General features: G+C 45.2%; 1 protein-coding gene across 1 annotated transcript in view; it reads right to left on the bottom strand.

Moving 5' to 3' along the window:
• Positions 1–23,420, bottom strand: part of camta1a (calmodulin binding transcription activator 1a) — a 289,047-nt gene that overhangs the window by 37,744 nt on the left and 227,883 nt on the right. Inside the window, exon 7 of the mRNA XM_044037457.1 lies at positions 680–833. Within this exon, the coding sequence (XP_043893392.1) occupies positions 680–833 (154 nt within the window). The remainder of the gene's footprint in view (positions 1–679; positions 834–23,420) is intronic.

The following is a 23,420-nucleotide window of genomic DNA, read 5'->3' on the forward strand; positions in this document are numbered from 1 at the left end:
TGCCTCAGTATTTGGGCAGGTCTAAAGACTCATAAAAACACATGTAGCGCACCCCACAGAGCATTAATAAAAGTGATAACCACAAGGATCAATCAATTGAGAGGGGAGCAAAACAAGAGGGCAGAGAAACGGCGGAAGGGGGGATTTCTGGTGAGTAAAACATTCTTGCTCCCACGCACAAACAGGAATCAATAACCAGCTTGCTGCCCTCCTCTGTCTTGAATTCCTTCATGGGCCAGAGAGGAGGTTCACTCTCAGCCTGGCCAGAGTGGTGCCAAAGGTTTAAGGGAAGAGCTGGACTTTAACCTGTAACTCGCAGATGGCTCCAGGAGGAGCACCGACTCTGTATAAGACTGTAGGAACACTGGCCAAAGATGCTTTCTGACTGAGGTGCTGAGGGCACTTAGCGTACCAGCTATCAGCTAATAGGAATGGACATTAAATCCTCAGACAAAAACAAGAGCCACTATGTTTAGTCTTTTTATGCATGTAATAAAAACTACTGAAGCCTCTAAAAGGGAGACAGCAACTGTTTATTTTAAAGGCTATGAATATATACGTATACATGTATACATGTATATATATATATATATATATATATATATGTATATATGTATATATAGGTACTAGGGTGACAACAACACAATAGATGAAATGCATATAATATTCAAACACTCACACATGGGTTTGAGCTGTCCGATAAGCTCCTCCTTGGTCCACTTGGCCCACTCCTTCTTGTCTGTATTGATGGAGCACAGAATCGGACCACATGGTTTCCCACAGTCCTCAATGGCTGGAACATTCAAATAGTGGACGAGCACAATATCAGGGTTCTGTCGGGGAAACAGAGAGGAGGCGCAGCGGCGTTAGGACAAACATAGTCTTAGTCTGACAGGGAGCGTGGTTTTCTGACACCTAACTCACTGACGATGGCTATGACCTGGATGACTGAGAAGCCTTCGCAGACAAAACAGTAGAGTGGTAGTGACACTCTGATATTGTGGCTCAGCTGTGAGGAACCTGCCAGCTGGTTGGTGAGAAGCAGAAATGTTCCATAAGTATAAACATTGCATGGCAGCCCTCTCGCCGCAGAACGGAGCCCGAGAACAGCTCAGTTCTTTTACGTATGTAATTGTACGTACATATGTGTGATAACGACATATAGCACACTTATAGCAATGTGTCAAGTCCTCCCACACAGTGAGTGAATGACCTAAATTAACTGCATGTATTTACTAAGTCAAAATCAACAATATCCTGCCTGAGAATTGTTCCCTAAACTGACAGCTTATGGATAAAAGGCTGCATTTTAAAGATTGTTGAGCGTGTATGAAGAACGTCACTTTGCTTCTGTAATCATGAAAAGCTTTGAGCATGGCAAAATGTGCACGGGGAATGTTCCTATTTCTGCCCTTATCACTTTCTGTTTATTGCAAACCAACTGCCACATAAGCACACAAACACACGCATAGAGTACAATATCTGCACAGTGACTCATAGGATACAAATAAAAGTTGCACCAAAGAACAGCCAAACACAAGCAGGTACACAGTATGTGGAGGGGGAGAGAGAGGGGGGGAGAGAGAGAGAGAGAGAATCAGATGAAAAAGTGAAATAAAAAAAACAGACAAAAACCCGCACTCACTCACACACATGCAAGGACTCGCACCTAAACAAGACGCAAGCATCGACAAACCAACAAAGACCTTGATAGAGAAAAATGTTGTGACAACATGTGTGTGTTACTGCAGTTTGAAGCTTCATCAGTACTAAGTGGCAAATAAATCAAGGTACTGCTACTGTAGGTCCGTGCTCCCTCTCAGTGTGTACCATTAATCTGTGAGAACACCCCACCCCCTTCTCCCTTTCATCAGACAGGGGTGTGGTTGGAAAGAAAAAAAAATGAAAAACATCCCAACAACTCCTACAATCTATGATGTGTCTGTGCAGTCCCAGGCAGCTCCAGCAGTGGGAGGCATATACAATCTCAGGAGGACAGATGATGAACTCCCTCGCCATTTCTGCCTGAGCTGGACATTGCGGCGCGTTATCTCACTGTTCTCCTTGTCCTCTGTCATTGGTGTGGACACGGGGGCCACGAGTGCTGCACTGTGAGGACGGAGATGGCACAGGACAGTGTGCGGCGCACCCAGATGGCACAACCAGCTGTGTCAATAGCCGAGAGATGTCCTCAATCTTTACTTGCAATGAGAGCGGGAAATGTAGAACTGCTTCATTCGATTATGAGCGCGCATGCATGTATGTGGATGTATGGGTTTAATCGAGAGTGAATATGCAGAGATGCACAGCTTGCAAACGCACAAACGCAAATAAATGCACGCGAGCAAGGACATTTCCATTAGCATAATAGACACAAAAGACACTGAAGGGGTTAGCTGAACACAATTGTATATACATGACGACAGTCTCCTCCTTCCAACACCCACACTCCTAGCTGTTGGTAACCTTTTCACACATTGCTTCACAAAACATGCACATGCAGTATGCCCGATAGACAAAGGAAACGAGCACGAGGCAGTCTCACACCTCATTCAGACAAAACTAATCTGTGTCCCGGTGCTACGCTCTTAGTAATACGCTCTCTGTTGTGAAGTGAGGAGCGGGCCTGAAGCGCATGACGCGTGGAACTTTCGCTCTCTTTCTCCACGCTTGTTTTGCTGCTTTTCTCTTGTCTTCAGATCATCTTTAACTGTTCACTTCAAACTCAGGCCCACCTCCACTCTGAGAGGAAAGCAACACAATGAAAATGTAAAGTGCCACATAAATCTATCAGGATGGTAATTTAATTTAATTTCCTGCTGGCTGCTTTCTTTTTCCACAGTGTAATATCAGGAGCTGGTTCTCCATTCAAGAGTAGGTGAAAAACTTTTTTTTTTTGAAGAACTTTTTTTTTGCCTGGATACTATTTTCCAGAGAAAATTAGATCTCATTAACTTATTGATTAATTGTATAATGTAGTTTTTTTGGTGTTTTTTTTTTTTTCACTTCTCGGGCAAGCTTCACTTCAGCAGTGGACTAGAATAAAGTTGCAAGAGTCTGTGCTGAGCATGCGGACACGGATGGAAAGCTGCTAGCGATATGTGTTGGGAATGTACACGTGTGTGCGTGAGCGTGAAACTGTAACTTTTGAATATAAACAAATGCCTGTTGCATTCAAATCACTGTCAAATTAGTTCCCTGTTTCTCAGTCCAGCGGTTTTGAGATCTCACGTCACCTGACATGACGTTTCTGCGCCGAACACGGGAAGTGATTTGTTTTATGACAAGACAGATAAAGGTAACAGCAACACTGCGCGAGTAAAGCAAGAGAAGAAGGAACAATGGCGCCCCACCAGTGAGGCCTGAGGTTCAGAACCCCAGAGCGCTTCTCATTGGCTGATTTGAAGCAAGGGCGGGCACTGCCCGGGTCTTGCAGCAATATGTGCTATTTCTAGATTGCATTATAAGATTTTCCTGCATGGCCCCACCAGAATTTATAGACCAAAATCACCACTGAGGAGGAGTGTATGTCTGAAAACAAAGAAGCACCCACAAAAAGTTTAAGAAGTGAATTCTACTGCTCGAAAACCACAGTCGTTCAGCAGTTTGGGGACATAAATGTTTTTTGTCGTTTATATCATCCACATGTGTCCATATTTCTGTGCACGAAGGCCAAGCTGAGGCAGAACAATAGCAACATAAACAAAAATCAAGTAAAGTTATGCATTGCAGCTTTAACCCTTTTGTAGGTCTATAAGATATACTCTATTATTTTATAGTAAAGGGAACACTTGTGGGATTTGATAAGATGTGTAAATCTCAGTACATGTGTTACTGGTGAAGAGCAAATGAAGATGGCACACAAAAAAATGAAAAAAATTCAGGCTTGCCTAAAAAAAAAAAAAAAGCAATTTCAGGAGGAGTATCTCTTCGGAATGATGCAGATGAAACTCTGAACTTCAAGCAAATCAAAGTACAACATGTGAACATTATCATCAACATCAAAGTTTGACTTCAATAAATAAATGTCAGTTATATCTGCATACACATGTTGAGGCCTCAATCTTAGCACGTCTCCCGCCAGCCGGCATGTTGATGTTGCTATGTTGTGTTAATGTTTACTGCACCTCCCAAGAACAGATGGAAGAGATGTTGAGCTAATTACTAGCAGAGGCTTGGGGAGTCAGCCATGGGGGCGGAAGGCCTGCGGAGTGGGTGGTGGAGCGCCTTCCTGCCCCTCCTTCCACCACAGTCTCACCAACACAATACACCAAGCCTCGCGTGCACATAAACGATACGTGCCGACGCGCACGCAACCAGCACACACACACACACAGACCGACGCGGAAAAAAATCAGGCGTGCCAAAACTCACACACATATTTGCACACACGTGCATATGTGCTATCCAAGGCATCGCCATCGCAACCAGAGGATAAAGGTGCTGTTGTAGCCAGGCAACAGGTTTCTCTGGCACCCACGCAGTAAGAGGCAGCCAGTGCTCCTGTGATCTCTCTCTGAATGCCTACCTCGTCCTCAAGTCATACACCCTGTTCTACTCCAAAAGTCGAGGATGAGAGAAAGAGAATTACTAATGGAGCTGAAGACAGAGAAGGAGTTAGACGTCAGTGGAGACAGGCACAATGACCTTCTACATTTTGTAATGAATGTGAGGCAGTGAATATGTAGCTCATATTGAGCTGCGGCTAAGTTATAACTAAGTGAAACTTGAGAACAAAGCACATGTACAGGGAGAATCAGGTATGAGTGGTGCAGTGATGTGTCCGCCGTCGTGTGAAGCCGCTGCGACACCGCGTACCAATCTGCCACTGTCTCGGAAACGCTTAGCCGCAACACCAGCGGCCCACCATAGCTCATTAAGAGTTTGAGACAGAGCTACGTGGAAAGACAGATAGTTAGGGACAGAAAGTAACTGCTCTTATGTTGTCAGGAAGGGTGGCTCTGCTCCGCGGTTGTACTCGACAACAGTAGGCCTCGCTTTCACAACCCATGCACCAGAGCGATAAGAACACCATTAACATGAAAGGATCCTAATTGAGGAGGGATGCTTCACAGAATGTGGATGAGATGGGGAGTGCAAGGGTGGGGGGGGCACTTCAAAACCTGCCAGACAGAGCAGAGCAGACATGGTCTCATGTATGGGAACCCCCCTCCACACCCCTTTTTTAATTTTTACTTTGAGGAAGGAATGGTGAAAATAAGCAAAGGAGGAAAGGAGAAGACAGTGAGACTTAAACTAGCAGCATAAGGAGATATCGTGAAAAGAGGAGCAGTCACTTGTTTTATCACAAACAGTCGGCATCAAGACATAAACAGGTGTGTGTGTTAGTATATTAGTGTTTGTGTATGTATCTGTGTCTGGCTGCATTAAATTATAAATAGCATGCGAATGAGTGTCTAGAGGCAGATTTTCTGTATATTGCTCGGCGTACGTACATGAGTATTCATGCAGAATGAGTGCAATGGGCTGTGAGCGAGAGTCTGACTGCATCTGCCACTGTGGCTGCATATTCATGCTGTGCGTGCGATGCATATAAGACCGTGCGATGTGCATCTCTGCATATGTCTGCGCGGTTCCTCGCGTACACGGGAAAACCCTTCGTAAGCACGGGGCTTGTTTCAAGTCGTGTGCTGTGGTCCGCTCAGTAAGTACGAGGCCCTTGCTCTCTCGGCGGTGTGGGGGCAGTTGGCCTGGCAGTGGCATGGTGATGGATGGCATAGGGTGCCAGTCATTAGGTAGCCTCCTGGCCTCTGGCACTGAGGTTGCACTCTTAAACACCACCCTCCCCTGCCTGTCCCCAAACACTACTGCTCATTTCAAGGTCAGCTGCCTCTGTGGCGCTCTAAGTTCACCTCCACAAGGCACAAGATGTCTTCCTTTTGTCTGGAACCTTTATCGCTCACTGCCAACGGGTGTGTTCTAGAATGTGGGGGTGGCTGGGTGGTGCTTTGCCACACACACACACACACACACACACACACACGTCAAACTGGCAGCAAACAGCCTAAAGCACCTGTCTAGGTTGCTGAGCAACCACCTATGTAAACCTGCTTCCCCCTGTTCTCTCCAGGTCATTTATGAGAAAATCTTCTGGTTAAATGTTCCCAGGTATATTAGAATACAGAAATCCTAATTGGGGTGTCTGGAGTCAGCGTTCAACTCCTACAGTTCACCTTCAGCTGCACCGAACGCTCCACAAACTCTAACTCAGCCCGAGTGCCAAGCTAAAACAATGCCGAGGTGGGTAACAATCCAAGGGTAAGGCTCAGTTTGAAAGAGTTTCTTAATTCCCTTCTGTCCAAACTCTGTGAGAGGGATGGTGGCGCAGGGGGTCCTGATTTAGAGAAGATTCACACAGTGCCTCTTACCTCCACTACCTAGTGCACTGGCTGGGAGATATGAAAGGCACATCTCGGAACTTTTGAGGAACAGGAAGAGGCCAGCATGTTTGAGCATGTTTTCAGAGGAAGCCAGGGGCTGAGGCCTGTGATGTTTAATTCAGTAGCACATAATCACTCCGATGGAGTTGAAAGTGGGGCTTTAAATAACTCAGCTTAGAGGGGCAGAACTGCTCCACTCTGGGTGGGGGGAACGCAAGTGTGCCTGTGTGTGTGTGTGTGTGTGTAGGTGTGCGTGCACACACTTGTGTACTTGTTGGTATAATTTTGCAGATATGTGAGTGCAATCCACATTTTATGTTTGTGTGAGTGAGTGTGCAAGAAAAGTGCTCTTCTACTTTTGTGTGTGGCTCCTCCCCGCTTTGAAATATTTTATTTGTGCAGTGCGCCACAGTAAAAGGTGGGTGTGTTTGTTGCTGTGCCAAGCGTCTGCATGAATTACAATAAATGTGCAAAAGGCCAGTATTCCATGGCTGAATATGGAGGGGCATTCTGGTTGCCAAGCAGGCAGGCAGTAAGTCAGGCGGTAAGCCGGGCAGTGAGGCATTGAAGCCCCTTTAGCTGCCACAACTCAACTCACAGTTTACGGCCCACTTATTCTTTCTAAAGCCCTTACAGAGAACACTACCCACTCCATTAGCTGTGGTGGTCCCATGTGAGATGCCATGCTGCCCAGGGGCAAACAGAGAAAGGGCCATCAGAAGCCTATCTGACTGCCATAATGGCCTTGACTAAGCCCATGGCACAGGTCCAAATATTCCGTGGCCATCCAGGTGACGCTGTGCCACACTGGAATAAAGGGAGGGAAAGACGTTATTGAGTCCTCTCAGACACAGAGAAGATTGAACCATGTGCTCTGTTCTTATTTGTTTTGTTTTTTTTTGTCCCCTCCTTGCAATACCTCTCCACCACACCTTTGTTTTGTTCCACTTGCCTGCTCTCTCATGATCATCTCTTCCTCTTAGGACGCAGCTCAATTCATTTGGAGGAGGCGGCGAACAGAGCTAATGCCATCTCTCCACTCACTCACGTCCGCTCCCACTCCCTTTCATATCAGTGTTGAGTCTGATTAGTTTGTGTGCGTCCTCTTTCTCCCCGTGCCAGTCGACAAGACAGGCTATTTATGTGACTCTGTCCATGTCTGTGAGCAAATCAGGACTTCATAGGCGCTGGCAGGAAAACAAGATGGGCTTGTGCATTTCTAAACAGGAACTCACAGGGAGGACTGATTTGTGTCCAGCAGTAAGACAGTCCAACCTGGCCAATATCTGCCCCAGCAATGGGCCACTGAGCACTGATAAGTAAAACTGGCAGTCATCATTCTGAACAACAACAGCAGCTGAGGGTTGTAACACAAAACAGACTCAGACTACGAGCACATAGTATATGCACATATGTCCTCGCACATGCAAACATACTTTAAGAGACTACACGCAGTGACAACAGCAGTGGCCACAGGACTGCTTAGCTTGTATGCTCTGTCAAACATGGTAAGGGGCTCATTATTATGACTGGGTTAGATACTGGAGCAGCCCCAGAGCTTAGCTTGGCAAGACCTCTCTCACTCACACACACACACACACACACACACAGCTTACACCCCATACAAATGAGTAATCAAACGTCTGCCCGTGGGAAAAAAAACACAACAAAAAAAAAACCCCCGCTTTAATGGTTTCCTAGCAACCATTGGTGTGTGTTGGGTGCACATGAAAAATGAAAAATAAAGACAGCGTGTGTGGCTGCATTGGAGAAAATGAAAGAACGAGGTTTAGATAAACACGGTGCATTATTAGAGAGAGACAGAGGAGTTTATGGGGTGAAGTGCAAAGTGGCCAGAGATAAGAAGTCGTGAATAGGATATGAAAAGGTAATGAAGAGAAGGAGAGAAAAGGCGCCATTAGAGGTCTGCCAATCTGATCCTCATACATACACAGGCATTTCCCCTGTCTCTCTACAGGGGCAGTGTTGGCTGCTAGTTAAGCAGGTCCACAGACAGTTAAGGTCATGGGAATGTGTTGCCATATCAAAGCTCAGAGAGAGACAGAGAGAGATCATCATGGGAATAAATGAGCGCCTTACACGCTGTTACAAATATAACAGGGGGAAGGATTATGCAAGAACCACATGCTTTAGAAAATGGCACAAAACATAGTAATAAACCAGGTTCAAATGCAAAATTCAAGGGATTCTGCTTATCAAAGTCGTACAATCAAGTGTGAGCGATGGCTTGTAAAAGTGCCGCAGAGCCTCGCACAATGAGGTGCTACAGCTGATTCTCCGGGGATCAAAAGAGACATTTTGATCAGTGCCGAACAGCGAGCGCAGCAAGCCCCCTTTAAAACGATACAACAAAAAAAGACAGGGTTACATTTTATTTGTTTATCCGTGTGCAAGTGTGTGAAACGTGAGGAGCAAAACAGCAGGCAATAGTGTTTGTTTTCATAAGATACTAGTGTGTGTGTGTGTGTGTGTGTGGTACGTTTGTCTGTAAAATTGTGTGCGTGTGAGAGGTGTTGAGAAGCAGACTATCTCCATCCAGCAGCTGCCACAAAGAGGCTTCCCAAAAACAAGCACAGGGCTGTGACAGAGACAGAGCGACCGCAGCCTTCTGGTGGTGTAATAGGAAATTAATTGAGACCATCAATATGGTATTAATCATTAAAGCACAGGTGCTGAGGTGGCACTTTGCTGACTGCTCTACTGTTGGCAGGACTCTCTCTCTCTCACGCACACACACACGCACACACACACACACACAGATAGAGTAAAAGTTTGACCTGCTGTTTTGCAAAAATTGTAGGTGGGGACCAGGAGACAAAGGAAAGGGAGCGCGTATCCTCCATTAAGACCCCACAGAGACAGTGGAGCAGTTTTGGAACACACAGCAACCCAAGGTCATTCTCCCTTTGCCTTGAAAATTGTTAGTATTGAACTCCGTTGAGCGCCCTCTGATATGGACTAAATAGTGAGCCAGAAATCAAAGGGGGAGGGGGGGGGGTGTTTTTGAAAGATTAAATCAGAAGATGTCAGATAAATTTGAGGAAATATTCATCAACTACCTTGGAAGTGATTGTTTATAGCACTTAATACTTTGAGAGGCAATGCACAGCGAGGACCCGGGTGCCAGTGTTAATCATCCAGAGGAGAGCCAAATTGCATCAACTACATTAAGCCATTATGCACAACACGTCTCCAAATTGTTGAAGGTGTCTCGCTAAGATGAATGCTTCTTTTTATGAATAATACATCACGCACCACATGCACAGACATATACTAAACACACATATATACTAGTCTGTTCACATGTGACCACACACAAGCGCACACGGTTGTGTGTGTGTGTCCTTTGTCGAGACAGTGCGGCAGCTGTGCACAGTGGGGTTTGTAGCGCGCGGCGCGCGAGTTCGACTGGGTGATATTGCGACGCTTTCTTTGGACTCGGTTAAGTCCGGCATCAACTCGCCTGCACAGGCACTTTGCACCAAACCCTCACCACCCCGCGTCTGTCAGTGTCACGGTTGAGCTTATGAAATGTTTATGATTCAGGAGCTGTAGATAAGATGGAGATTGATCTGGGTTGAAAGGCAAATAAGACTACCAAAGCTCCGAGTCAGCTGAAAAGGAGGCAAGAGGGAGCAGGAGGGGGGAAAAAAGGAAAGAGCGTAAGAGGAGAAAATGCATTAACAGGCCGGGGCCTTGGAGAACGCAGAGTAATAAGTACTTCCCCTACACACTGAATACTGGGGGGAGAATACATAGACACCATCATGACTCTGTGTGTGTGTGTGTGTGTGTGTGATACTTGAGACCTGCGGCCCCTCACGACTGACACTATCTGTATGTGTCATTCATTCAGGCTATTTTCTGACCAGAATTTATAGGTTTGACTGTAAGTTTTGGTTTGATATGTTAGTGCCAGGAGACAAGGAAAAGCACTGTATGCATGTCATGTTTTCAGGGGAAAACGTGTCCATCAGTGTGACACATTGACACGCTTAAATACTAGCCACTAGCACTGTGTAAAATATCAAACATTCCTTGGGAGAATACAGTGGAAAGTCCTTGCTCTCTGTCCCACGCTCGCGATAACACATCGGCTTTGATTGACGATGTCAAACATTGGACAAAAAGAGGAAATTATGTAATCAAATAGTGCATTTTTCAAAGAAAGGCCAAAGGAATGTGTGTGTGTGTGTGTGTGTGTGTGCATCGATATGTGTATTTGTGAGTGTGTGCAGATGGGAGAGATGGAAGGATAAAACTCTTTGATGTATCTCCTGACAGTCGGCTTGCAGGAGGAGAACAGAGCTAAGGCCACCAGAGATTTGGGCCCCGAGTCCTGGGGCCTTTTCTCTCCCTCCCCCTCTCATCCTGCCCTCCCCTCCCTCTTCTGATCAATACAGGGTGCTAATCACTGAGGACAGTATGATAGCGCCCTTTCTCTCTCATCTCCCCTCTCATTTTTTTTTTTCCTCTTCTGCTGGTTTTACGACCTCTGTTTCTGTCATGCTAATGTCACCTACCATAAATTACACAGACCCTCTCGCACACTCCCTCACTGTGTGTGTGTGTTTGTGTGTGTCCAGGTGTCCATATGTATCCATATCTTTGCGTGTGTTAGCCAAACACATTCTCCCAAGTGTTTTAGTGCATATTTACAAAATGGAGTCAGCTAGAGTCTCTGTAAATACGCGAACGGGCTTATATACAAGGCTGTTAAAATGTGTGCATGTGTCTGTGTACAACAAGATAAGGTAATATCCTTGAAAAAAGCAACAGCAACATAAACCCCAGTGAATGATGAGCAGCATGCATTAACTTGAATAATAACACATCCCTTCATTTTGGTGGCTTTATACCAGTTATCTAATTGCCCGTGTCTTTTTTTTTCTCTCTCTCTCTCTTTAATAAACTAATGAATGTGGCTGACTGACTGGGTTGAAGCTTGGAATCATATAGGCAGCAATAAGTAGCACTGCTTTAAACCCCAAACTGCATCAGAACAGCTGAATAATTTGTAGGAGAAATAATTACGGGGCAGAAGAGCAGGCATCAATCCTAGAACACCGACAGTGCCCTCGCTGGAAACTACCTCACCCATAAGCCAAGGCTCCATTAGGTATTGTCTGGGGCCTACAGGCTAATTTGTTTGCATCAATAATACATTCAAAGGATTTATCTAACTTGCAAATGAGTGTTCATTTAGAGGCTGGGAGGAGAGCAGGCAGCAGGAGAGAAGGTGTAAAAGGCTGAAACAGCTGGTTGGGGCTATCTGGGGCACAGTTAACCCTTTGCTCTGCAGCAGGATGATTGTCCATATCAACGATTACGTTAATAGTATGCTTCTTGAGTCTGACACGCTTGGACATCAGCCAGCGTTTGTGTAGGGCAGAGACCAGGCCGAGGTCCTCGTGACCAACCTTTGGAAAGGCATCAAAAGTGAAGCAGAAAGCCGCGACGCATTACCTGATGCGGCGACTGCTCTCTGATCATATGCCAGGTGACAAATTGACAAAGAGAAGTGCACGCATGTGTTTCGGTTAGAGGACGCAGATGTGACAGCTGTGAGACCTTGTGAGCTGTCCTCTGGGGACGCTGGGATCCTCAACACCCCCCTTTGATCTCTGTGCTATGATATCTCCCACAGGTGAGAAGGACGCTCAAAGCCAGAAAAAGAGAGAGCAGGGGGGGGTGGAGTGTGAGGGAGAGAGACAGCAACAAAAAAAAAGGAAGAGGAGGAAGGAAGCTGGCCATGAACATATGCTGCCACTCTGTGTGTGCCAAGCCCCACTGGCTCAGGCAAACCACGCATACGTTGCACTGCTGTTGCTGCTGCTGTTGCCACTCCAGTCCTCTCCAACACCAACACCATGGCACTACTTAGTCAAACAAAGCTGGGGAGATGAATCTGGGAAGAGAACTGGGGTCTCCTCAGTTTTCAGGACTGCCAGAGCATGACTGCTTGGCTCTCAGCTGTTGGCACTCCTTAAAGTGTGACACCAGATAGAGTTTCATCATGTCTTCGTAGGAGAGACGCTTCCATTTTGAGTCACACAGACAAGAGAAGCAAAAAAATGTGAATTTGTCAATGCCAGGCGTTAAAAGCAATACAGAAGGACAGGGAAAACGAAATCTATTTTTAGTATTTTTTTCTGTAATCAATTCTAAATGCAGTGAAATACATTTCCACTCTTTATACGCGTTCACAGAAGTTTACGTTTGGATGTTTATTGACACTCACTCTGACGTGTGTAATTCTTCAGTGACATTCTGCAGTTACACATCATTACATTTTACATACAGGGCCCGAGGAGAGGGATAGGGCAGTTTAGGGGTCAGTGGTTAAGGCTTTGGATTAAATTAAAGTTAAGGGTTATGGCTAAGGTTAAGGCAAATCTCCAGGAAATTAAGTGACCCAGGACAACAATGTTGAAGTCCATTCACAAGATTTATTCGGGGATACAGTTTGTTACCAAATTGGTAACAACATGAATCTCTTGTTTGGGTCAGTGATTAATGTTACAGGGTTAGGGTACGTGTACCGTAAATTAATGCAAGTCTATGTGCTGTTCCGCAAAGGTGACCTCACAGTGTGTGTGTGTGTGTGTGTGTGTGCGTGTGCGTGTCAAACAAGGACAAGGTACTGGGATGTTTGATGTACTGAGCACCTGAAGGTATCATTAACACTGACAGGCTAGAAGGTTCAATTCACTTTTCATTGCTTAAACATTTTATAAGCACCAAATTTAAAATTCAACGAAAGGTCAGACTAATATTTTTTATACAATGCTTAATAAGATGTTGAAGTTATATCACTTATGTATTAAACATTTGCACATAATAAGGGCCTTCCACTTCTCCAACTGCTGCAACGTGGCTATAGGGGGTTACGCAAAATAATGATGACTTAACACGCGTTTGATTTTACTGGGCTGTAAAAGAGAAAAAGCGACTGCGGAGGGAGATGTGGATCTTGGGGACACGTGTGAACATGGCTTAGACAAACTAAGTCGATTCAAATTCAAAATAAATAGAAATCGTTGGAGATAGAAATCAAATTGACAGCTCATTTTGCAGTTTCCTCTCCGCTCTTTAGCCTCCTCATTCTACTCCTCTTCCACGGGAACGAATGGGGTCAGTATCATCACATAAACATTATATTGTGCCCCCCCTCCCCTTTGTCAGTGAATGGATGCTGAGCACTGGTGCATATCTACGCAGGGATGGCAAGGGCACAGAGGAGAGAAAATCAATACTATATCTCACCTCTAAGCACAATCCCAACCAAAAGCAGCTGGAGTTTGCAGGTTGCTCCATAAACTGGACGGCTTCATCTGGCCGGTCGCTGTGTCAGTGGATTGCTACAGTAATGCACTACAGCACAATGGCCAAGGCCAGAGCCTGCCAGACACAGAGGTGTACACGCGCACACGCAAGACACACATACATACACGGAGACAAACTGCACACTAACAGTAGCTGGGGAACAGCAGCAGCAATGAGAAAAACTCTCATGAGGCGGGAACAGGGTTGACAAACACACCATTCCCCCTTCACGCGCAAGGAAATGCACCTCTGGACCATTTGGTCAAACCTCAGCGTGGACTCACACACCAGCACACTGATGCACAAACGTGCACACACACACACACACACACACACTCCCGTTGGCAATACACAGACGAGGGCCCTAAAAATACTTGCTCTAAAAATAGCAGGCGGGAAGCGGGAAACAGGACTGAGGCTATTATTATTACGCACACGTCCTGCCTGGTCCCACCAAGGCAAGGGAAGAGACTAATGATTTTCCTGGTGCAAGCAATTAAAAAACTATTTGTCACCTGCCAGGCTGCATATGACGTTGGCAGAGGTCTACACACTAAATCCACATATGCACAAACTGTACACAGAGAAAAGGTGCGATGCCATGCAAGTGGTCCAAAGGCAGAAAATGTGCGTACGACACAGGTGAGCGTGGACGGAGAGAGGCAAAGAGGGAAAATTAAGTATGAATGGAGGAAATGTTGATTTGGATAGACGAACAGAGAGGGTAAATGGCTGATTTGCCCGGACAGGTTAATACCAATCCAGACAGCACACTGCCATCAGGAAGTCATGTAATATTTAGAATCCCGCCAATGAAAGTCATTCCCCTGCTGCTGCGCTCCTGGCTAAAATAGATATGTACATTTCCCCTTGTACCCTCAACCTCCCTCACCTGCCTGTGAGAACAGGAACAGAGTGGGTCTAGCATTCTAACATCCCTGATTGTCTCTCTATCCCTGCGTCTCCTGGGCTGCGTTCCCCGGAGAACAGCCGGAAACATTCAGCTTTATACACTGGTTCATTTCAAATGATCTGCTGCAACCCCTGCTGAATTTGTCTAAAGTTTTTTTGTTTTTTTTTAAAGGAATTTATTACACCAAGAGGGGGGGAAAAAAAAGAAAAATCACATGGAAAATCAACATTTTAATATAATTTAATGACTCCCAATTCTTTGCTTTGCTACAGTTTCTGTAATAAGCGGTAAACACTGCAGAGAGATGAGGAACTGGTTGTCAAATCTGAGTTATCCGAGATGGTCAGCGAGAAGTAGTTTTCTTTTCTTTCTTTTTTTTTAGAGTTGGAGAGGGTTAGGATGCCATTTAGGGAGCTATCATCAGGCTGAATAAAGCCTCCTACTATTTCTGAAGCATCGTCTACTGATGCTGCTACAGGAGGCCAATATTGGGCTCTGGGGCAATGGGAGACATCCTATATACAATGGAAAGGGGCAGTAAACAATATGAAGACAACCATTATGCCTCCCTTGCACTACGTAGCCCTATCCACATCCAGCTCCAAGCATACACTCGGCTGCAGTAATTTATGAGGCAGCTCGTTAATGTCGGGTGATTTGCGCTGCTCGTTTGCTCCCGCTCATCTCTTACCAAATGATATCATCTTCTGCCTCTAATCGTCTACCTCTAATCCCCCATTCTCAAAGCACCTCCACCCGATCCAGCACCTCCTGCCATTCTACTGCTCCTAACCTTCCCCATTTTGCTTTTTCTCCTCTCTCCTCCCCCTCTGCCCTCCTCCACTCAATCTCCATGTCTTGTCAGATTTGCGTGGGTGAGGTTTGAGATGTTGGGGAGCAGACAGAGATAGGAGCCGAGCCATCCCACAGAGGGGTGTGTGTGTGTGTGTTTGTGTGTGCGTGTGTGTGCATGTGTGTTCAATATGACATCTATCGAGATCAAAAAAAAGACTAAAAGAAGTCTGGTTTGACTCTGAAGGCTTTATGTGCCCTTGTAGTTACTTTTTCCACTGCCCCCTACTGAGAGAGAATGAGAGCAAGCCAAAAAAAGAGAAAGAATTTCTTTCAAAACTTGCAGAGGGGAGAAAGCTCAGCAGTCCTGGGGAGACACAGTGGCAGAGAGAAATACAGACAGAATGGTGGGATGAGGAATAGGGGTTAGACCATAACAGAAGGCAGAGGGGAACTGAAATGAAAAGGAGGACATAAGGGAGGACACAGATGAAAACAAAGTTCATAATGGGGAGTGTTATTGACAATTAGGCAAAAAAAATGCCATTGTTTTTATTCATAATAAGATCCCAGAACATTCCTATTGACTTCGACAAGTAAACCGATTCGACCACACTGGCCCAACAATTTGTCTTTATATTATACGTTTGCCACAAACAGACTTTAGTCTCTTCATCTCTAACCCACAGAGAAATCAAGCGGCCTCAGACCAGATGCAGCTAACGCCCTCAAATAGACAGATTTTCACGATGAAAATTGCCAATTATAGAAATTGCAATCAGAGCTGTTGGTGTGTATGTGTTGATGAGTCGTAGATTGGTTAAAGGGGAATTGAGATCAATAACTGAATGGATGCAGAGTGAATGACTCTGGCCTGATATTAGTGGGGCTCTCATGCCCACTTCCCCTTTGCTCCTCTCCTCCTGTCTTGAACGCCGCACACTTCCCTCTTTACCCCTGTCCTTTCCTTCCTTGTCTCATCCTTACCTCTATGACACGTTCAAGTGATTGTGTTGGGAAGTCTGTTCTCATCCACATCTAATTGGGGCTCAGAGGAGTAATCAGGGCAGGACAAATCGGACAGTTCTGGTCATTAGCTGTGACCAGTGTTCTCTGGGCTGCTGGGAGATGCATGCACTCTTCTGCTATCACGCCTGAGTCTGACACGACTGGAGACTGGCACAGCATGGCTATCGTCTAGAATGGGGGTGTTACAAAAGGAAATAATAATAATAATAATCATCACTATATAAAAATGTCTAAAAAATTCTCAGTGCCGTCTTATTTAACAGAATGACACATTTGTTTGTGCCTGAAAGTTTTATTACGTTTCTCTCGAGATCCCAGACTGAACCTGAGAAACGTTGACCAGCAGCAGGACAAACAGTGGCAGCTCACTTTACCAGCTTGAACAGATGAGCAATGAACAGCTGCAGTTAAATGATACTCTATTTCTTATCAGTCCAGACAACTCACACATCTCGTTGTCATTGATGTGTTTTGTTTGTTCTCATCTTTATCAAAGGTTATAGTTTTGTTTTCCCTCAGTGTTTTCCTGGGTTATTAAATTAAATTCTAGCATCGTGACAACACTGTCTACAGCCACTCCCGTAGTAAACAGAAAGAAGCATAGCCAGTTACACAATGCATAGTAATTATGTTAGTATCTAATACAGAAAAGGCATTAAAAATCTACAAAGGGGTTCAACACAGAAGGCGATAGAAAATCAGGATGTCACAATATTCTCTCAGCATTCACACGACTATATTAGCAGAAATCTGAAAATGTCTGGTTGTCTGTTCTGTTTCGAGCTGGCCGAAAGAAAAAACTAGCAGGAAGAGTAAAAAAACATATAGAAAAATGGTGTCAATAATAATCTTGAAAGTCAGACAATGTAAACCTGTAGGTGCTTGCTCCTGCTAAAAGTGGGGTGCATAACTCTGGAGCGAGATGAATGTCAATTTGTCGCACCGGCAGAGCCTTAACCTTTCAGGATAACTGAATTATTTAAGCGCCACATACCTGTTGTGGGCCTCTGTTTCTCCATCTGGGCTTCGACTGGTTAGGAGGCTGCAGTCTATGGCCATGCGCAGCTCTTTGGCCGCAGAGTGAAAATGGCAAGACAAATGCGGCGGGGGATTTGTGATAATTGGCCGTGCTGGTGGGCTAGGCGACGGGCCTAGAGAAAAGGTCGCAGGCACTAAGGAACGGATCAGTCTGCCAGAAGGAGAAGAGGCTATGCGTGTCTCTGGGGGTTTAGCTCAACTGCCCTCGCTTTTCATTGTACATGGAGAGAGAGAGAGAGAGAGAGAGAGAGAGAGAGAGAGTGCTCCAGCAGGGGCCATTAATTAAGCACCAAAGTAACCTTCAATTTATTTAGAGGTCACAAGCTTCCGGTTTCAGAGTTTTGGGTGCAGACCAACACAGAAGCTAACACCATATTTACTCTTTGAGAGGGGAAAAAAAAGAGGGTGGCGTGTTTGAATGTGCACGTGAAGAGTGGACAGAGTGGAGTTAATGTCAGATGAACTGTATCTGTGTGACACACATGGTGAGGAGAATGGAAGGAGATGAGGGGGGGCCATGGGGACATGGCTCACACCCCGACATGCTCGTGAAACAGCTGTTCTCCTCATGGCAGAGGGGTTTGGGCACCGCGGTCTCCCACCATAGCACAGAAACCTCACACACACATACACAAACAGTCGCGCAACGAAGACAGCCGCGTGTACACACTAAGAAAATGTACAAATACACACTCACATTGCATATACAGCAACCATTCCCCCTGCCAGTCTGGAGTTGAGGTTTTGACTTCAACAGTAATGTCAGGTGGTGGAGTCAAATTCACATGCTACAAATCTGATCTCATACTCTGTAGAGGTGCATTTCCATTTGATACAAACAACAGCCTGCATAGCTAAAGGCAATTATATTTCTACTGCCTCCGTTTGCCCTGAGGTTGTAGACAGCCAGTCAAAACCTCACCAGGTTTTCCTGCCTCTCTACCCTCTCAGTGAAATCAACAGAACGCTGCCCAGGCTCATCCATGATTTATCTCGGTGAAATATTCATTATGTAGCCTTGCATAGTCTGGACGTATCTGATGTGAATCTAGACCTGACAGCTCTGCTCCATCATCACACATCACCTGCGCCACTCTGAATCCGGCACCTGTCTCCCAGTGCTCAACACAGAAGCAACTAAACTGATCCGAATGAATAGAGGCCTCTGGTAGATATAAAGAATCCATCTGTCTGCCTTTTGCCTGCGGGCATGTTCGCTCTGGGTCTGTAGCTACTGTATCCTGCTTGCACACCGACCTGAGACGGATCATCACAGGGAAGGAGCTGCTCAACTTTTCCCATTCAATTAGCTTGAGATAAAGAGGAGCGGGGCCGATCCTGTGCAGGAGTGAGACATGATGAGTACATGTGTTTGGCCCGGCACATGAGCTGCTGACAGCACTGACCAGGTGTATCGACCTTTGGAGATCGGCGAGCTTGTTATGAGGGCTGAATAGTATGGCAGTTCAAAGTTACCGGGGCGGTATTTGATAAATCAACACAGGAATAAAAATCGCCTTTGCTTAGGTGAACAGTTAAAAGGCTTTCAGCACCATGGACAGCACTTCACAGCCTCCTGCACTGAGTTCTGTTTAAACACAGAGTTATCCCTCTGCCTCTCCAGTTAGGTAACCCTTGAATAATTCCGTGAATTAAAATGGCTGAAATAGTGCGTAATAGTACCCGAATGATCTCAGGGACAACAGTTACAACTCATTCACCGACATGACACTAATTCAAGTGCTTCTATCGTCATTATACTCCGAAGGACTGATGTTATAACTAAAAAAAAAAAAAGCAACTGCAACGAATGGCGTTATTAATAATGTATTTATGTGAGACCAAGACTGGAGCAAAGTGGCCCAAGCTGAGGAAGGTAAGAGGGAGAAAGTGATAGCTGTGAAGAAACAAGGTCGTCAGCATTCCCTCCTGCCTTACTAGTCATTTCATTATCTCATCCCTCTCTCCTGCTCTTTAGAGTAGGAAAACGCGGGAGAAGCTATTGACCCCTCTCTGCGTTTGTGGCAGGAAACAGGACAAATGAAGTTCCCCCTCAGACCCCCCTCCGCATTAATATCATAATCATCCCCACCTCTTTGCCCGTGTCAGCCGGCACACACTCCACTGTCTGATTTGATGGAGTGGTGCGAGCGGGGAATTACATTCGATTAGCGCTAAACAAGAAAAGGGGACATGAAGCGATACAATCAATCAGTGCCACCAGGACAGGCAAGATTCCGCGCATCGATGAATCCGTGTCTGTCTGACTGTGTGTCTCTCATAACAGCTTGTGGCTGGGAAAGGCTGTGCGTAGTATGACACTCATACAGGTATACACTTTTATGGCTGGTTTTGCACACTCCAGCTGTAAGTGACAGCGTTTAAAGAGCAGATACATAAAGTAAGGATGTTTACGACGGCTTGGGGACTTTGTGAGTATGGTTTTCGTTGGCAGTATTTAAAGTATACCAGAATTAGACATAGAGCTCCTTTTTTTTATTTTATTTTATTTTATTTTACCAGAACCACTGAAAGAGAACTTATTTTTTTCTTGAGTGACAAACCACACAGTCTGCTCTGGGCAGCTCTGTGTCTCAGCAGCAATTTGGATTCATTGTTTGCAACCTCAGATAACCGTTGTGGTACTTTTCTCCAGCCCCAGCCATTTGAGGGGATGGACCAGACATTTTAAAGTGGTCTAATGCCACAGAGAGGTGGAGGTAGTGTGGCAGGGACGAGCGGATCGAGAGTGAGAGGTGAAAAGAACAAAAAGAAAATGAATAGAGTGAGACGACCCCCCTCGCAGGTCTTCATTCCCGTCCCCTGTCTCATTACCAGGGCTTTGACTCAATAAAGAGTGGATAAAGAGTGGATAAAGAGGCACACGTCCACTGGCTGACACCCCCCCCTCCTTAAAAGACCTTTCACCAACCCCACTCTCCCTCTCTGTCTATTTTGTTTCATGATTCCTTTTCTCACCGGTTCACACACACACACAAATACACACTACTGTCCCTCTTCTCCATATTCTGCTGAAGTTTTTTTTCCCCTTCAAATCCTGAAATCTATCTTTCTTTCCAGCTCTCCCTTGAGAGTGTTTTTTTTTAGCCTAACTTTTTAAAAGTTGTGTCCATCTTACTCTTCCTCCCAGTCTCAGTCTGTCTCTTCCCCTCTACCCTCTCTGTCCTCTGTGTTCCCTCCCCGTCAGTGCTGTGTAATAGGAGTTATTTTCATCCCTGTCTCTCCGTGACTGTGGCTGCTGGATGGCTGAATATTTACATTTTTCACTCACTGGTGACCTTTTCCTGTTGCCGCTCTGGGAGCTCCAGTCTCCTTGCTGCACTGCTGTTGATAGACTACTGCCTGAAAATCTCATATGGACACAGCAAATGGTACACAGGGAGTCAGGACAGCGAGTTCAGAGACTGAACAAAGGTGGAAAAAGCGAGCGAGGGAGACAAAGACCGCTGCTACAGGGCTCACTGACAATTGTCCGACGGGAAATATTTTTGGGACACAGGTGCGGGAGGTTTATCTGCATGTGGAGTGATACGAACTGAAGTGGTGTAATCTTTTACCTCTTGTGTGATTGCAGTGATTGTGAGTGTGGCTTCCTGTCAGCACAGATGGTCCGTAATAAAGTCCAAGAATTCAATAACCAGTTATTCTCTGCAGTAACAGGAAAGTAAAGCCAGGGAACTCCTCAAAGTTTGATGAGTGCTTATGTGTGTGTGTGTGTGTGTGTGTGTGTGTATAGCTGACAGCTGTACTGTAGTTTTCAAGAAGTTACTCAGTGTGACCCCGGCTCGCTGTGTTATTCACTCTACAGTATGAACATGTGTTTCTGAATGTCAGCATTTGTTTTTGTGTTGTTGTGTGTGACCTGATCATCCCTGTAAATATGGCTATGCTTCATCTATCATGCTTGTTTTGGCCTGGATTTGGGTTCAGCTAAGGCTACGGGCTTCCAGTATAATATTCACTCTTTGTGTTGTTAACAAGGAAAAACACAAAATAATTTACAGGGAATATTTCCCCACTTATTACATGTTGCAGTGTGTAAGATTTAGGAGGGTTTATTGAAAGAAATTGAACACACTATTCACAAGAATGTTGAAGTGTACAATCACTTTTAAAATAAAACTCATTTGGTTTTTGTAGCCTTAGAATATGGAGCCAGTGTCTTACATTTATTGCACTCCCTAATTCTTACACATTGGACATTTGAGTAATGTAAAAAAGGCAGACTTCACTATTCTTTAACACTGTAAAACACTGAGCGTATCGTTGACACCGACGTTTCCAACGATTTCTGAAAGCTGAGGAGTTGCACGTTAAAGCCAATGTGTGGTTATTACGGTAAATTCACTCTCGCTCTGTTTCAGGAAGCTGGAGAATCACTGTCTTTGTCGCCAGAGTGGAGAGAGTACACGTGTACGTCGTTTCCATTTTTTGGCCTGTTATTCATTGCACATTGAGAGACTAAAGAGACTTCATTTTAAATTGTTAAAAGAGTACTTTAACATGCAGTAAATTGTAAATAACTGCCAGATATTGGAAGTTATTCTAGTTAAAGGACATTCTCGGATCATTTTATGACATTGAGTTAGATGTTGAAGGGTTAAAGGATCTCCTAATGCCACCACACCACGAGTCCGGAAAATCCCCACTTTCCTAGCAGATTACAAAGAGAGGCGGGTTAAGGACAATATGCTCCCTTAACAAACATAACAAGTACAAATGCCATTGTGTCTTATGTTATTTTCAGATACACACGGATATATTCCATAAGCCCTTATTTCACTGTTTTTCTTACTTCCATTTCTTAACAAATATGCTGCATCTCCATTGGTTCAGAAAATACATTTAAGTGTAAGTCACCCCAGTGGCTTCGCCGACTTAACTGCAACGAGACGGGAAGGGACATGCTTTTGTCTGCCTGTGTCGTTGTTACTGCATGTGACACACACTCACAGTGCCAACAGAGAGCGAGAGACGAATAAACTGTTGTTGTCTAAAAAGCTTTTGTTTGCTGTGGGAACACTCTAATTATTTTGATTAGAATTTAAGCATCGCTGACGCCAAGTCTTTTCCTCTGCTGTCCTTTTCCCTACCACGGTGCTCTCTTCTTCCACTCACAGACACTGCAAGAGCAGGCTTCTGGTTTTGTTAAGTACAGCAGAGATTTTTGTGACTCAACAATTCTCGTCTTCGGAACATTTAATAAAGACAAACTGAACAGCAGCAGAAAGAAGTGCATTCCTAGTATGTGTCTTTTTTCTCTCTCTCTTTACTGTATTCAAGAAAAAATAGATCGATAGATAGACAGATAGACATATAGACAGACAGACAGACTCTTGTTCTTTGTGTGAGCATGCTTTATGCTCCCTTAGTATAGTGCGCGTGAATGGTTGTACATATCACACACCTTGCAGCGATAATGGCTGCCATGCTAAACGAGAATGATGAGATGTATTGGGGAGGTGATCAAAGGACTGCTATTTACAACCACTCTCAGCCTGCGGACTTGACGACCCACTGTAAGCACACTATACTGTACAGGGAACCTCTTCCATCATGCTTTTACTGCCCATCACTGCAGCTGTTAGACAGGGGAGATGGCAAAGCTTTTAGCAGACTGAGATACGGTCCTCCTGCTGGACGGCGAGGATGGGCAAACGCCATCAGGAAAGTGAATGACGGAGAAAGATAAGGGAAATGGAGGCTGAGGAGAGAAAGGAGAAGAAAGAGAGAGGTGGTAGGGGGAACGGCTGATGTCTGCCTGCTGGCTGTCAAAAAAAGTGCTTTGGTTAAATGGAAACTGATATCATTGCAACTCATTCAAGTTCTCGTGGATAGGCCGGGGGAGTTTGAGAGTGCAACTGTAGTGCGGTGAACTG

Source organism: Solea senegalensis, linkage group LG11, assembly GCF_019176455.1.
Source record: "Solea senegalensis isolate Sse05_10M linkage group LG11, IFAPA_SoseM_1, whole genome shotgun sequence".
Classification (NCBI taxonomy): domain Eukaryota; kingdom Metazoa; phylum Chordata; class Actinopteri; order Pleuronectiformes; family Soleidae; genus Solea; species Solea senegalensis.